This window comes from Artemia sp. Qi Xiang Cuo, chromosome 13 (genome assembly GCF_049724085.1).
Source record: "Artemia sp. Qi Xiang Cuo chromosome 13, ASM4972408v1, whole genome shotgun sequence".
Classification (NCBI taxonomy): Eukaryota; Metazoa; Arthropoda; class Branchiopoda; order Anostraca; family Artemiidae; genus Artemia; species Artemia sp. Qi Xiang Cuo.
This window is the reverse complement of record NC_142806.1, coordinates 31,404,805-31,420,230: the sequence shown is the minus strand read 5'-3', so window position 1 is coordinate 31,420,230 and position 15,426 is coordinate 31,404,805. Positions and strand designations below refer to the sequence as shown.

Here is a 15,426-nt window from a genome sequence, read left to right as displayed (position 1 = left end):
AGCAATTTTGTTGAAAATAGTTCAAACATCAGATAATAAAAACTCCGAGGTTGACACAAACCCATTTTTTCACTTTGATATTGCTACTTAGATATTAGTTTTATTACTTTGGTAAATATTTGATTTTTTTTAAGGTTTGATTTTGAAATAACGAATTTTTAAAAACTTGAAATTTTTGCAATAAAAAACGAACAAAATTAATTAAAAAAAAACTTTCCGAAAAATAAGTCTTTCAGAGAAAATTGAAGGTCATTTTAACATTGAGCTCAGAAGATAAAAATAACTTTTAAAATTCAAACTCAAAACGACCAGAATTACTATTAAAGAATAAATGAAAACCAAATCGAACAGAAATTAAATAAACAATCATAGCAAAAACATACAACAAGTAATGATTTAAATGAATAAATAGATCTTAAAGTAATGCTTAGATTGAATATGAATATCAAGCTTAAAATAAAAAAAAATATTTTCCTAACGAAGTATAAATGAAACTTAAAACGAACAGAAATTAAATAAAAAATCAATGAAAACAAACATAAAATAGATATTAATGTAAATTAATGAATAAACCTTAAAACGAGTGAAACTTAAATTGAATATGCAAATCAAGCTTGAAACGAACAATAATCACCACAAATAAGAGTTTGGGTATGACCTCCTTCTCTCTCTGTAAAAGCCTAAAACCTACTGTGTCAATGGCGCTTTACTGAAAACTATATGCGTCTTGAACAGTCCTGGTAAGTATAAACAACATCAAATGGGATATTTGATGTATAATGATATTAATTGTTGAAAGATCCATCAGTTCCAGAATTTATTTGGCTATAATTTTATTTTTATTTTCAATGCTCCATAAACTGGAAAAGAAATATTTTTAATATAATCCGTTTTCAGTTAAGCACAAATGACGCAGTAGGCTGTTTGTTTTTATTTACAGTTAGGAAAGGAGGCAGTATCCAAACACTTTTTTGTGGGAAAACTATATTCGTCATCAACAACTTTAAAAAGAGCTAATAAATTAAAATGAATGTTTGATGTATAATGATATTAATTGCTAAAAGCTCATCAGTTCAAAATGTTACTATAAGTTTAATGTTTATTTTCAAAATTAAGTACAAAAAAAAATATTTGTCATAACATTTCTTTTCAGTAAAGCGTCAATGACGCAGTAGGTTTTAGACTTTTACAGTGAGAGAAGGAGGTCATACCCCACGTCTTGTTTGTGGTGATTTTTGTTCGTTTTAAGCTTAATTTGCATATTCAATTTAAGTTTCACTCGTTTTAAGATTTATTTATTAATTTACATTAATATCTATTTTATGTTAGTTTGCATTGATCGTTTATTTAATTTCTGTTCTTTTTAAGTTTCATTTATACTTCAATAGGAAAATATTTTTTTGTTTTAAGCTTGATTTTGATATTCAATCTAAGCATTACTCGCTTTAAGATTTATTTTTTCATTTATATTATTACTTGTTGTATGTTTTTGCTATCATTGTTTATTTAATTTCTGTTCGTTTTGGGTTTCATTTATTCTTTAATAGTAATTTCTGGTCGTTTTGAGTTTGAATTTTAAAAGGTATTTGTATCTGCTGAGCTTAAGTTTAAAATGGCCTTTAATTTAATTTGAAAACTTATTTTTGGAAGTTTTTTTTTTAATTAATAACATAGAAATGACTAAACTTACTGTCAAAACCAGTATACTTGTATCTATGAAAAGCCAAGCTTTTATTGTACCTAAATTCGAAAACCCCATTGAGAACTATAAAGAGCTTGAGCAGAAAAGTAAGAAAAAAGCATGTCCATTTACAAAAAAAAAGATGAAAATTTTCATCTTCCCAGTGTACAAGCGCACCGATGAAAAATATTTAAAGCGGGTGGTTACTTTTTCAAAACGAGCATGAGATGTGTGGACCACATTTGCCACATTTGCCGCGCAGATCATAGCAACTTCATATCAAGACATGATTATACACCAAGCCTGGAATTATTTTCCTATTATGATATCAAGAAGGAAGAAATGAAGATTAATCAACTTAATTTTTAATTTTGGCACACCAAAATAAGATTGGATCAGTTGCTTAAGTGATTACACCGTATTTGGGGGAAATTGTGTACATTTGAGACAAAAATGCTTACTAAAACCAAACAATTTTTTGTTTCTTTATTTCCTGGGTGTTTTCTCTTGTACAAAGCAGGTTGTTCCTGAATGGGATGGGAAGGATAAGGAAAATTTCAAGTGAAATGGGAACCTCTTGGGAAGGTGTAAAGAGGGAGGCTTTGAAGAGAATGGGATGGAAGAAGAGCGTGCGCGGCTGTTTTAGCCTCAGGCTTCTTGGAGTTAGAATGAGTTGTAAGTACTAGTAGATCTAACCTCTGAGCCAATCATGAGTTTTAATCTAGAGCATAAATAATATATACTTTTGCAGAGCGAGATATGCATTTGGGATGATTACAGAAAAACGAATATATTATTCCTTTGATACAGCTAACTGTATTAATATGTGTATACCCTTTATATTGGCCTTTTCCTGTGAAGATCTCTTTGCAGAAAAAAATTAATATAAATGACTTGTCTAATTTGATACCCTCAAACGAAGGTTAATGAATGTTGGGGCCTACTCTTTTTCTTTTCCTTTTCAAATATTACAATATCTAATTAAGAAATGTAAAGGTTTCTTTTTCCGGTATTTTGTCTTATAATTGTATGTATGAAAGCAAATTGATGAAAAACCTCGTCAGCTTTAATTTTTTGATGGTTCAATCGACCTATTTTTTTCAGTCCTTATCTATTTTGTAATTTTTTCTTGTTGACTAAACACTACAAGCAATATTCTTTAACGTAAAATAGAATAAATGCTCATAAATCTGATTGAAAACAAGATTTACTTCCTTCCTTTGATTCGTTTCCTAGAAAACTATAAAAAAAAACTTCTAAGCCGCTTACTTAGTTAATGTTTCCAAGGACGAGGTGTAAATTGTTCCTCCTACATCAATATGAACTGGAGCACTTGATTTTGTTGCCACAGCAATACACGGGATTCCAAGGGTTTTTGGTTGAACTGCTGTTGCATATCCCACAGGTGAAGACGGTCTGGGCGGGAAGGAACTTGTTGACATATCTTTGAAAATAAAACTAAAAAAGGAAGTAAAAATATATTTCAAGAATAACTGTTAAATTTAAAAAAAATGGACATTCGAAGAAGCTTTTAAAGACAGAAGATTATCAGAATAAAAACAATTTTTTTGCAAAAATATTGGTCCGTCCCTGGCAAATTGACATGAACGGAAACAAACCGTATTGTCGTTCTCAAAACAAAAGGGCGAACTTAATACTTTTTAGTAAGCTTGAAAGTGGGAAAGGTTATATTGGCTACATACCGTAGGCCAGGTTTGGAGTACAATGCTTCATTATTTTAGTAGTATCTTTCAGCTCAAATACTACCCAACATAACTGTTGGGTGCCCCTTTTTTTATTATCATCAGTGGTCTGCAATTCGAAAACGGTAAGGGATGAAAAATCAAAAACATTTTTCATTATATAAATCGTGAAACAGGGGTGGTAAGTTCTTAAGAAGTTTGAGTAGCCTCCAGTAATTTTCTTGCAAAATTGTAAACCATTGTTAAGTAAAACGTAACTATTCCGGTTCCAAAAGTAAACTATCACATATAAGTCTAACTTGGTCCGAAGCAAGAGTAAGGCTCCCACTCGTGACTTTTAGGGTTGTATACCCGTTTTTACCCATTTTGAATTCTGTAGGGGAAGGCAGGGATGCCACTCGAACAAAATTAGTGGTACTAATGACAATCTATAAAAACTACTACTTTGGAAAAAGTGCTACCTTCCAAAAATTCGCACGCCGCAGACGTCAGCGACATGATTCCGCAGCTACCTCTTTGATATGACACCTAGCAAAAGAATATTTTTTCGCCCCATGTTTGAGATAGGTTCCTCTTATTCACCTTTTCTGTGTTGTTGCAAAATGACCGATTACAATCAAAGTATCACTTAAGGATGGCCAGCCACGGTCATTTCAAACTTTCGCCAATCGAACAAACTTTCAAACTTTCGTCTACATCCGTTTTGGATATTACAATATTTTCAATGATCTAGTTCTTCAAAACAGCACCTCGCCAGCATATTTTCGAGATTCTAATTGGAAAAAAGTTTTTGCTTGTTTCTTGTTCAGAGGGCCAGGAAAATTGTATAGCTAATCTCTTTTGTTAAATGAGGAATAATTGTAGCCTATATATGTGTACATAAGTATTTTCTCGGAAACGGAACCATGTTTTTTTTTCTGAAAATTGGCATATTTACTGTGTGAAAGAACGATCTAAATAGATCACGAATTTGGGAAGATTGGTTCCCCTCCCAGTATCCTTAATATAATTTTTGTTAAATCGTCTGCTAACTGAAATTATAGACCCAACAACCAGAAGAACTATTAACCTCAAAGTTGACAATTGGACCAGGGTGAGTAAATATTAATCCGGTCATTACTATTCTTAAACATTCCGACCTGGGCTAATTTTGCATTGTATTTGATCTCCTATTTAGTCCGGGCGCCAGGTGTTGAAAATGTGAAACCTACCACGACGAAATAGGGCTGGTACGAGAATTAGCCTATTCCCCCCTAAATAAACCATGCTGATTCGAAAAATACCAACGGCAGTTGCTTGCGAGGGGAGGAACACTCCGAAAATTGACTTTTTATTGTATTTTGGTGTTTCATGCAAGAAAATGCTTCCCCCACAAAGTTTGGTGTGTAATTTTCCGCTCAAATACGAGACAGAAATACCTAGGGGCCTTAGAATGTCTTCATAACAAACTAAAACGATTAGTTAGAAAAAAATGACAGCAATGACGTGGATACAGAAACTAAACAAAGTCATAATTAACACTATTTATTTAATACTCACATTCGCAAATTCATTACGATTTTTTCTCTAGTATCCCTCCATTTCATGTCACGCACAATTATTCCTCGTTTGAATCAGCCTCGGCCTCGCAGTACGTCCCACAACAAGAGCACAAAATATCGCAACCTCTATCTGCATATGGACTTTTTTGTCCACAATATTTACACTTGCAATATGATGAAGTTTTCTGAATAGTGGATGGCCAAGCAGGAAGAGTTGATTTAATGGGTACTATGCATCTGTCCTTCATCCAAATCCAGGCTCTTCAGCGTTTTCCAGCAAGGGATCAAGTGAACGCGGAGGTAATAAAAAATAATAAAAAAAAATAATAAAAAACAATACTTTTACATAGAACAAACTCAACTACTTGGTAAATTCAAAGTCTTTTAATTGGTGACAAAGAAAAATCCAAAAATTAATAAAAAAAAAGTACTTTTGTATAGAACAAACTTTGCTAATAGGTAAATTCCAAGTCTTTTAATATGGAACCAAGAGACAAAAACACGTTTGAATTACATCTCCTTGGTAGCAGAACTATCAAATATAAAGAAGAATCTTAACTGGACCTAAGGTAAATAAATCCAAGAGATGAAAAAAAAACATTATAATTTCATCTCCTTGATAATAAAACTCCCAAATATAAAGAAGAATCTTAGAAACACAGTTTTTAGGTGCGATTGGTCCTAAGACACATGTGCTCAAGAGATGAAAAACTAGTGTCAATGATCAACCATAGAGTACTACGGAGTCAGCCACATAAAAAAACTCAGTAAGTTATACATTTAAAAAAGTATAGATGGCGACACCTTTTCACTACCAAATATACTGCCATCTTTTCATCTTTAGTTATAGATGGCAGCACACCCGCTCAGACACACGGGTATAGTGAGAGAGACATGCAAAAATTAGGTTCACTTACCGTGGTGCGACACCCTATTTTTGATACTCAGTCATCAATTAAAAGACGTGGAATTTACCAAGTAGCTGAGTTTGTCCTATGCAAAAGTGCTTTTATTTTAATTTTTGACTCTCAGTTATCAATTAAAAGACTTGGATTTAACCATGTAGTTAAATTTTTTCTTTTTAAAAGTGCTTTCTTTATTAATTTCTGATACTCAGTCAACAATCAAAAGACTTGGAATTTACCAAATAGGCTAGCTGAGTTTGTTCAACGCAAAAGTGCTTTTTATTAATTTTTAATATTCAATTATCAATTAAAAGCCTTGGAATTTATCAAGTAGTTGAATTTGTTCTATGTAAATGTGGTATTTTTTCTGTGTAAAAGTGTTTTTTATTAATTTTTAATGCTCAATCACCAATTAAAAGACTTGGAATTTACTATTGAATTTGTTCTATATTAAAGTACTTTTTTTATTCATTATTGATGCTCAGTCACCAATTAAAAGACTTGGTATTTACCAAGTAGTTTAATTTGTTCTATGCAAAAGTACTTTTTTATTAATTTTTGAGGCTCAGTCACCAATTAAAAGACTTGGAATTTTCTAAGTAGATGAGTTTTTTCTATGCAAAAGTACTTTTTTAATGATTATTGATACTCAGTCATCAGTTAAAAGACATGGAATTTATCAACAAGCTGAGCTTGTTGATGAAGTGCTTTCTTATTAGTTTTTGATACTCAATCATCAATTAAATGACTCTGAATTTACCAAGTAGCTGAGTTTGTTATATGCAAAAGTGCTTTTTTTATTAACTTTTAATTCTCAGTCATCAATTAAAAGAGTTGGAATTTACCAAGTAGCTGGGTTTGTTTCTTAATAATTTTTGATACTCAGTCATCAATTATAAGACTTGGAATTTACCAAGTACTTGAGTTTGTTCTATGCAAAAGTGTTTAATGTGTTTTTAAGTGTTTTTCTCTTATTAATTTTTGATGTCCAGTCATCATTTAAAAGACTTGGAATTTACCAAGTAGCTGAGTTTGTTCTATGTAAAAGGGTTTTTTATTAATTTTTGATACTCAGTCATCAGAGGCCACGCTGTAGCGTTGCCTATAGTAAAGGCCATATGGCTCCAATGTTTTGTTATTTATTTATTATTATTTTTTTTCCCAGAGGCACTTTAGATGGAAGGGCTCGTTGTAAAAACTTCAAAGGGGGCTCATTCGATTGGAAAGCGAGAGTTCTAGTGCCCCTTTTAATAATAGAAAATGATTGGAGGGCAACTAGCCCCCCCACGCCCATCATTCCCCCTAACACATCCAATCAAAATTTTGAGATAGCCATTTTGTTCAGCGTAGTATATTTCCAGATAGAAAATATATTTTTGAGAAGGACACTCCCCCACAACCCTTAGGGCAAAGGTTTTAAGTTATGCCCTGGGGAAATATAAGGTTTTTATAGAAGGCGTTGTCGCAGAAATTTTAAAACAGGTATATTCGATTGGAAATTCTGAGGGCTAGTGCCCTTTTTAATAGTGGAAAGTGATTGGAGGGCAACTAGCCCCCTACGCCCATCATTCCCCCAAACACATGCAATCAAAATTTTGAGATAGCCATTTGGTTCAGCGTAGTTGTTTTCCAAATAGAAAATATTTTTTTGAGGACTCTCCCCCACAACCCTCAGGGCAAGGGTTTTAAGTTATGCCCTGGGGGAATATAAGGTTTTTATAGAAGGCATTGTCGTAGACACTTCAAAAAAGGCTCATTCGAATGGAAATTCACAGGGATAGTGCCCTTGTTAATAGTTGAAAGTGATTGGAGGGCAACTAGTCCCCCCCCCACGGCCATCATTCCCCCAAACACATCCACTCAAAATTTTGAGATAGCCATTTTGTTCAGCGTAGTTGATTTCCAGATAGAAAATATGTTTTTGAGAAGGACAATCCTCCACAACCTTCAGGGCAAGGGTTTTAAGTTATGCCCTGGGGGCATATAAGTTTTTTATACAATGTGTTCTAGTAGAAACTTCAAAAAAGGCTCATTCGATTAGAAATTCAAAGGGCTAGTGCCCTTTTTAATAGTCAAAAATGATTGGAGGGCAACTAGTCCCCCCTACGCCAAACATTCCCCCAAACGCATCCAATCAAAATTTTGAGATAGTCATTTTGTTCAGCGTAGTTGATTTCCAGATAGAAAAGTTTTTGAGGAGGACACTCCCCCACAGCCCTCAGGGCAAGGATTGTAAGTTATGCCCTGGGGCATATAAGTTTTTTTTTTATAGAAGGTGTTGTCGTAGAAACTTCAAAACAGGCTCATTCGATTGGAAATTCAAAAGGCTAGTGCTCTTTTTAATAGCCGAAAGTGATTTAAGGGCAACTAGCTCCCCCCCACGACAAGCATTTTCCCAAGCACATCCAATCAAAATTTTTAGATAACCATTTTATTAAACGTAGTTTTAAGTTCTGGAAATTAGGTCTTTGAGGATGACAACTGCCCCACAGCCCTTAGGGAGAGGGTTGTAAGTTATATGCCCCTAGGGGCATATAAGGTTTTGTATAGACAACGTTGTCGTAGAAACTTCAGAAAGGGCTCATTCGATTGGAAATTTAAATGGCTAGTTCCCTTTTTAATAGTCGAAAGTGATTTCAAGGCAACTGGCACCCCCTCCACGCCCGTGATTTCCCCAAACACATCCAATCAAAATTTTGATATAGCCATTTTGTTCAACGTAGTTGAAAGTTTTGCAAATTATATGTTTGAGCAGGACACTCCCCCCACAGTCTTCAGGGGCAAGGGTTATAAGTTACGCCCTGGGGGCATATATGGTTCTTATGGAAGGAATGCTCGTAAAAACTTCAGAGAAGACTCATTTGATTGGAAATTGAAATTTCTAGTTCACTTTTTAAGTGTTAAAAGATATTGGAGGGTAAGCAGCTTCCCCCCCCAAACCCATTTTTCCCAAAATGCATCCAATCAAAATTTTAAGATAGCTATTTTGTTAAAAATAGTTCAAAGATCATATAACAAAAATTACGGTGTCAACACAACCCACCAGGGCCCAGGGACAGGCGTTGTAAGTTATGCCCTTGGGGTATATATGGGTCTTATGGAAGGGATGCTCGTATTAACTTCAAAGAGGGATAATTTGATTGGAAATTGAAGGTTCTAGTTCACTTTTTAAGAGTGAAAAGAGATTGGAGGGCACCTAGCCCCCCCCCTTCATGCCCCTTTTATCTCAAACTCATCCGATATGACCTTTGAGATAGCTTTTTTTAAATAGTTCAAAGACCATATAAAGAAAACTCAGGGGTCAACACAGCCCCCCCCCCAAGGCCTGAGGGCAGGTGTTGTAAGTTATGCTTTGGGAGAATATATGGTTTTTATTGAAGGGATGCTTGTAAAAAATTCAGAGATGGCTCATTTGATTGGAAATTTAAAGTTCTAGTTCAGTGTTTTAGAGTAAAAAGAGATTGGAGGGCAACTACCCCCCCCACGCCCCTTTTACCCCAAATGCATCCAATAAAATTTTGAGCTAACAATTAAGTTAAAAATTGCTCAAAAGTCAGATAACATAAACTCAGGTGTCTTCACAACCCTCAAGGGCCCGGGGGCAGGCGTTGTAAGTTATGCCCGGGGGCATATATTGTTCGTATGAAAGGGATGCTCTATAAACTTCAGAGAGGGCTTATTTGATTGGATATTGAAAGTTCGAGCTCACTTGTTCACGAGCTCACTTGTTGGTCATACCCAAACAAGAGTTTGGGTATGACCTCTTTCTCTCACTGTAAAAGTCTAAAACCTACTGCGTCATTGGCGCTTTACTGAAAACCAATTTTGTGATAAATATTGTTTTTTGTACTTAATATTGAAAATAAACACTAAAATTATAGTAACATTTTGAAATGATGAGCTTTCAGCAATTAATATCATTATACATCAAATATTCAATTTAATTTATTAGCTCTTTTTAAAGTTGTTAAAGGCGAATATAGTTTCCCCACAAACAAGTGATTGGATACTGCCTCCTTTCCTAACTATAAGTAAATACCAAAAGCCTACTGCGTCATTGGCGCTAAACTGAAAACGGTTATATTACAAATATTTTCTTTTCCAGTTCTTACAGCATTGAAAATAAAAATACAATTACAGTGAAATAAATTCTTGAACTGATGGATCTTTCAACAATTAATGTATCATTATACATAAAATATTCAATTTGATGTTGTTTATACTTTCCAAGATTGTTCAAGACGCATATAGTTTTCAGTAAAGCGCCAATGACGCAGTAGGTTTTAGACTTTTATACAGAGAGAAGGAGGTCATACCCAAACTCTTGTTTGTGGTGATTTTTGTTCGTTTCAAGCTTGATTTGCATATTTAATTTAAGTTTCACTCATTTTAAGGTTTATTTATTCATTTATATTAATATCCATTGTATATTTGTTTGCATTGATTGTTTATCTGATTTCTGTCCGTTTTAAGTTTCATTCGTGCTTCAATAGGAAAATATTTTTTTTGTTTTAAGCTTGATTCTCATATTCAATCTAAGTATTACTCGCTTTAAGATCTGTTTATTCATTTATATTATTACTTGTTGAATGTTTTTTCCATGATTGTTTATTTTATTTCTGTTTGTTTTAGATTTAATTTACTCTCTAATATTAATTTGTGGTCGTTTAGAGACTGTATTTTAAGAAGTATTTGTATCTTTTTAGCTTACGTTTAAAAAGATCTTTAATGTTATTTTTACATCGTATTTATAGGAAATTTTTTTTAATTAATCAATTAAAAGACTTAAATTTACAAGCTAGTTGAATTTGGTCTATGCAAAAGTACTTTTTTATTAATTTTTGATATTCGGTCACCAATTAAAAGACTAGGAATTTGCCAAGTAGCTGAATTTGTTCTATGCAAAAGTACTTTTTTTTTATTAATTTTTGATACTTAGTCACCAATTAAATGACTTGGAATTTACCAAGTAGCTGAATTCATATTGATGTAGATTCATATGATGTATTGATTTGCAGGTCAATTCAACCTTGCAGTTTAATAGAACGGGTCAATTGAACTTTGAGTGATCTTAGCAAGATATTAAAAAACACATATAGTTATTTTGGACTGGATTTTTAGTAAAGTAAGTTTGTTTTTTATTTGTGTAGTTCAGGGGCAACAAATCTTGAATTGACTAGGCAAAAAATAAAACGAATGTCAATACAACTAAATCTAGAACAATTACACAACAATTATTTTTCTTTTGTGGAATAGAGTATGGGGGAACTAAATTTTGTGTCAGTCCGTGAGAAATCCTCGACTGCGAAATCGAAATAACCTATTGGCTTCACAGCCCTAAGGGCAAGGGTTGTAAGTTATGCCCTGGGGTTATATAAAGTTTTCATGGAAAGCGTTGTCGCAGAAACTTCAAAATGGGCTCATTCGATTGGAAATTGAAATGGCTAGTGCCCTTTTTAATAGTCAAAAGTGATTGGAGGGCAACAGACCCCCCTCTGACGCCCATCTTTTCCCCAAACACATCCGATCAAAATTTTGAGATATCCATTTTGTTCCACGTAGTTGAAAGTTCTGGAAATTAGGTCTTTGAGAAAGACTACCCCCCCCCCCAAATAGCCCTCAGGGCAAGGGTTGTAAGTTATGCCCTGGGGGAATACAAGGTTCTTATAGAAAGCGTTGTCGAAGAAACTTTTAATAGTAGAAAGTTATTGGAAGGCAACTAACACCCCTTCCAAGCCAACCATTTCCCCAAAAACATCCAATCAAAATTTTGAGATAGCCATTTTGTTCAACGCAGATGAAAGTTTTGGAAATTATATCTTTGAGCAGGACACTCCTACAGTCTTCAGGGCAAGGGTTATAAGTTCTGCTCTGGGGGGCATATAAGGTTTTTATTGAAAGCTTTGTCATAGAAACTTGTTAAAGGGCTCATTCGATTGGAAATTCAAAGGGCTAGTGCCCTTTTTAATAGTCGAAAGTGATTGAGGGCAACTAACCCCCCTCTCACGCCCATCTTTTCCCCAAACACGTTCAATCAAAATCTTTAGATAGCCATTTTGTTCAACGTAGTTGAAAGTTTTGAAAATTAGGTCTTTAAGGATGACACTCCCCCCCCCCAAAAAAAATCCTCAGGGCAAGGGTTGTAACTTATGCCCTTGGGGCATATAAGGTTTTAATAGAAAGCGATGTTGTAGAAACTTCAAAAAGGACTCATTCGATTGGAAATTGAAAGGGCTAGTGCCCTTTTTGATAGTCGAAAGTGATTAAATGGCAACTAACCACCCTCTCACGCCCACCATTTCCCCAAACACATCCAATAAAAATTTTGAGATATCCATTTTGTTCAACGTAGATGAAAGTTCTAGAAATTAGGTCTTTCAGGATGATAACCCCCTCAGAGGCCTCAGGGAAAGGGTTGTAAGTTATGCCCTGGGGGCATATAAGGTTCTTATAGAAACTTGTGTCGAAGAAACTTCAAAAAGAGCTCATTTGATTGAAAATTGAAGGGGCTAGTGCCCTTTTTAATAGTCGAAAGTGAATGGAGAGTAACTAACCCCCCCCTCACGCCCACCATTTCCCCAAACACATTCAATCAAAGTTTAGAGATAGCCATTGTGTTCAATTTAGTTGAAAGTTCTGGAATTTATGTGTTTGAGGATGACAAACCTCCAAAAGCCTCCAGGGCAAAGGTTGTAAGTCATGCCCTGGGGGCATATAAGGTTTTTATAGATAGTATTATCGATAAAAACTTCAAAAAGGGCTCATTCAATGGGAAATTGAGAGGGCCCCCCTCTCATGCCCACCATTTCCCCAAAAACGCCCAATCAAAATTTTCAGATAGACATTTTGTTCAACATAGTTGAAAGTTCTGGAAATTAGAACTGGAAACACTTCCAATCAAAATTTGAGATAGCTATTTCGTTCAACGTATTAAAAGAGCTCATTCGAAAAATGAGCTGAAGAAATGAAAAATTAAACACTACTATTTGTGTCATAATTTTGAAACGAGTTTATGTTGTTAAAAATTTCTGAAAAAGTTTCTCCAGCATATAAATAGCAGGCTGAACAATAAATTCTTAAAGGAAAACCGGAAATATTCAAACTATTAGTTTATTTTTCCCTTAAAAAGACAATGTCAATGTAAAACGAACAGAAATTAATTATAATAAAACTTTTTCCACAAAATAAGTTTTAAATAAAGAACTCCATCAAACCAAAGAGGAACGAAAATAGAATCACACAATCTACCAAGCATACAGCTACCACAAATAAGTATCAATAAATAAATAAAACCCAAAACGAACAGAAATTAAAATAGATAACAGAGTCAAACTCAAAACGAGCAGAAATTAATATGAGTAGTGTTCAAAACCCCTATGATTTCTAATAGCCAGAATATAATTTGTAATTTACAGAAAACTATTCTTTTAAATGTTTTCACTTTTATAACTTTAAGAGATCATTTTTTAAGGAATAAATATCAGCATATGTATATTAAACTGACAATGCATATTTTTTCAGTAAATTCGTCTGAGTTTTTTTCAGTAAAGTACAAATTATATTCTGGCTTTTAGAAATCATAAAAGTTTTGAATCCTACTCATATTAATTTCTGCTCGTTATGAGTTTGACTCTGTTATCTATTTTAATTTCTGTTCGGTTTGGGTTTAATTTATTTATTGATACTGATTTGTGGTAGTTGTATGCTTGGTAGATTGTTTGATTCTATTTTTTTCGTTCATCTTTGGTTTGATGGAGTTCTTTACTTTTTGTTTAAAAACTTATTTCGTGGAATTTTTTTTTTGTAATTAATCCAATACAAAGTCACCATAACTGGCAATTCATTCTCAGATCAAAGAGTTCGTGGTAACGAACTGTAAGTAAGGAGCGATACGGCTCAATAGTAACCAAAACTCTGAGTAACAAGAGTCTTGATAACAATGGATACATAAAAAAGAATCGAATTTTAATACTTATTCAAAATATATAGCATTCATAAAGTTTAATGTTACCAATCAAAAGTTACAAGCCTGAGAAAATTTGACCAATTTTTGAAAAAGGGGAGAAGCACCCCAACATCCAGTGATCATATTCAGCACATCAGAGAACCATATTGTAGATATATACAAAAATATGGAATTTTGGTTTTTTTGCAGAAGCAAGATCACGAATGGGAATTTTATTTTTTTGGTTTGTTTTTCCCACACGTGATACTATCGAAACAGTGATCCTACAAGGTTAGTAGATGGCACATTTGATCAGAAATCAAAGCTTCTACCGTAGTGCCCTTTTTAAGTGATCAAATATATTGGACGAAAGCTACACCCGTACCAAACCCCTTTTTTCCCAAAGTAGTCTAACCAAATTTTGATATACGCCATTTTGTTTAGCGTAACAGAGGGATCTAGTAACTATGTCTTTGAGGATGACTTGACCCCCACAGCCTCCGGGGGAAGAGCTGCAAGCTATGAACTTGGCCCATTGTTTACATACAGTATTGGCTATTGGGAAGTATAAAGATATTTTTCTGTCGGAGGGGAGGGGGGAGGGGTACGCAGGAGGATCTTTACATAGAAGATTTTTGTGGGAGAAGAGAATTTTCAATGGTAGGAGAGCTGAATTTACCGGCGTTATTTAAAATACGACCATAAATTAATTTATAAACGAAATAGCGTTATTTAACGAACATAAATTATTATAACGAACAGATTTGGTAAGACAATCTATAAATAGAATATTTTGAAAAATCAACTGACTATATTTTTTGCATTCTAAAATTCTTCTGGTTAAACACTAGCTAAAACTTAGCTTAAAGAGCGGGGGATTGAGAGGACGGCTCCCGGTCTCAAAAACAGGACAAATTCTGTTTATTTTGAGTTTTAATATCGCTCTTTACTTTCTTTTGACTTTTTTTTTTACTTTTGTTAGAATCAAGAGGGAGTAATTAGCGTATGTATTAGAATAAGAATGTTTCTGATGGATAATCCTCATAAACTGTAAATAACAAGGGTAGGTGTAAATTACGTGGAAAATATTGCATTTACCGGCTTTATCCCATTTGTAACTGTATTTATCCCATGTTGGCTATAAAGCTGATATTTGTCTCACTAGGCCACTAGCATATGTAAAGGAAGGGTTTGCCTCACCCATAATTCTTAGAAATTATATAATTGCCAAACAAGACCCTTTCCGTAATTTTGTACCGATCCTCATAAACCGAGTTGGAACCTCCATCCGATTAGAAGTCTGACCTTGCCACTACATGCAACAAATAAATCATCAACTATTACCCATCCCTGTTACAATTTTAAATACCGTTACCTAGCCTCGTGATAAATAGCACTGCACTTTTCTCTTTCCTCTAGGAAGGGCTAGACAAAACTGCCTTTGAAATCTCATTTTTTACACATCCGTTTAGAAAGACCACGCATCTAAGTTAAAGGGAAAAGCTTTTTCCATTATCTTGGAACTTCTAGCATACGATGTTAAAGCTGAGGTTCAACGATTTATTATTACTTACCTTCAACAAAATTCGGAGAGATATAATTGACCATGTTACAGTTCTATCCTGGCAATTCAAACTATTTCCTCTGTTAT

General features: G+C 33.9%; 1 protein-coding gene across 1 annotated transcript in view; it reads right to left on the bottom strand.

The window, feature by feature from the left end:
• Positions 1-15,174, bottom strand: part of twz (BTB/POZ domain-containing protein twz) — an 84,507-nt gene extending 69,333 nt beyond the window's left edge. Inside the window, exons 1-2 of the mRNA XM_089098969.1 lie at positions 15,151-15,174; positions 2,951-3,139 (exon numbers count right to left, since the gene is read on the bottom strand). Of these exons, the coding sequence (XP_088955095.1) occupies positions 2,951-3,123 (173 nt within the window). The 5' untranslated portion in view covers positions 3,124-3,139; positions 15,151-15,174. The remainder of the gene's footprint in view (positions 1-2,950; positions 3,140-15,150) is intronic.
• Between the last annotated feature and the right edge of the window lie 252 nt (positions 15,175-15,426).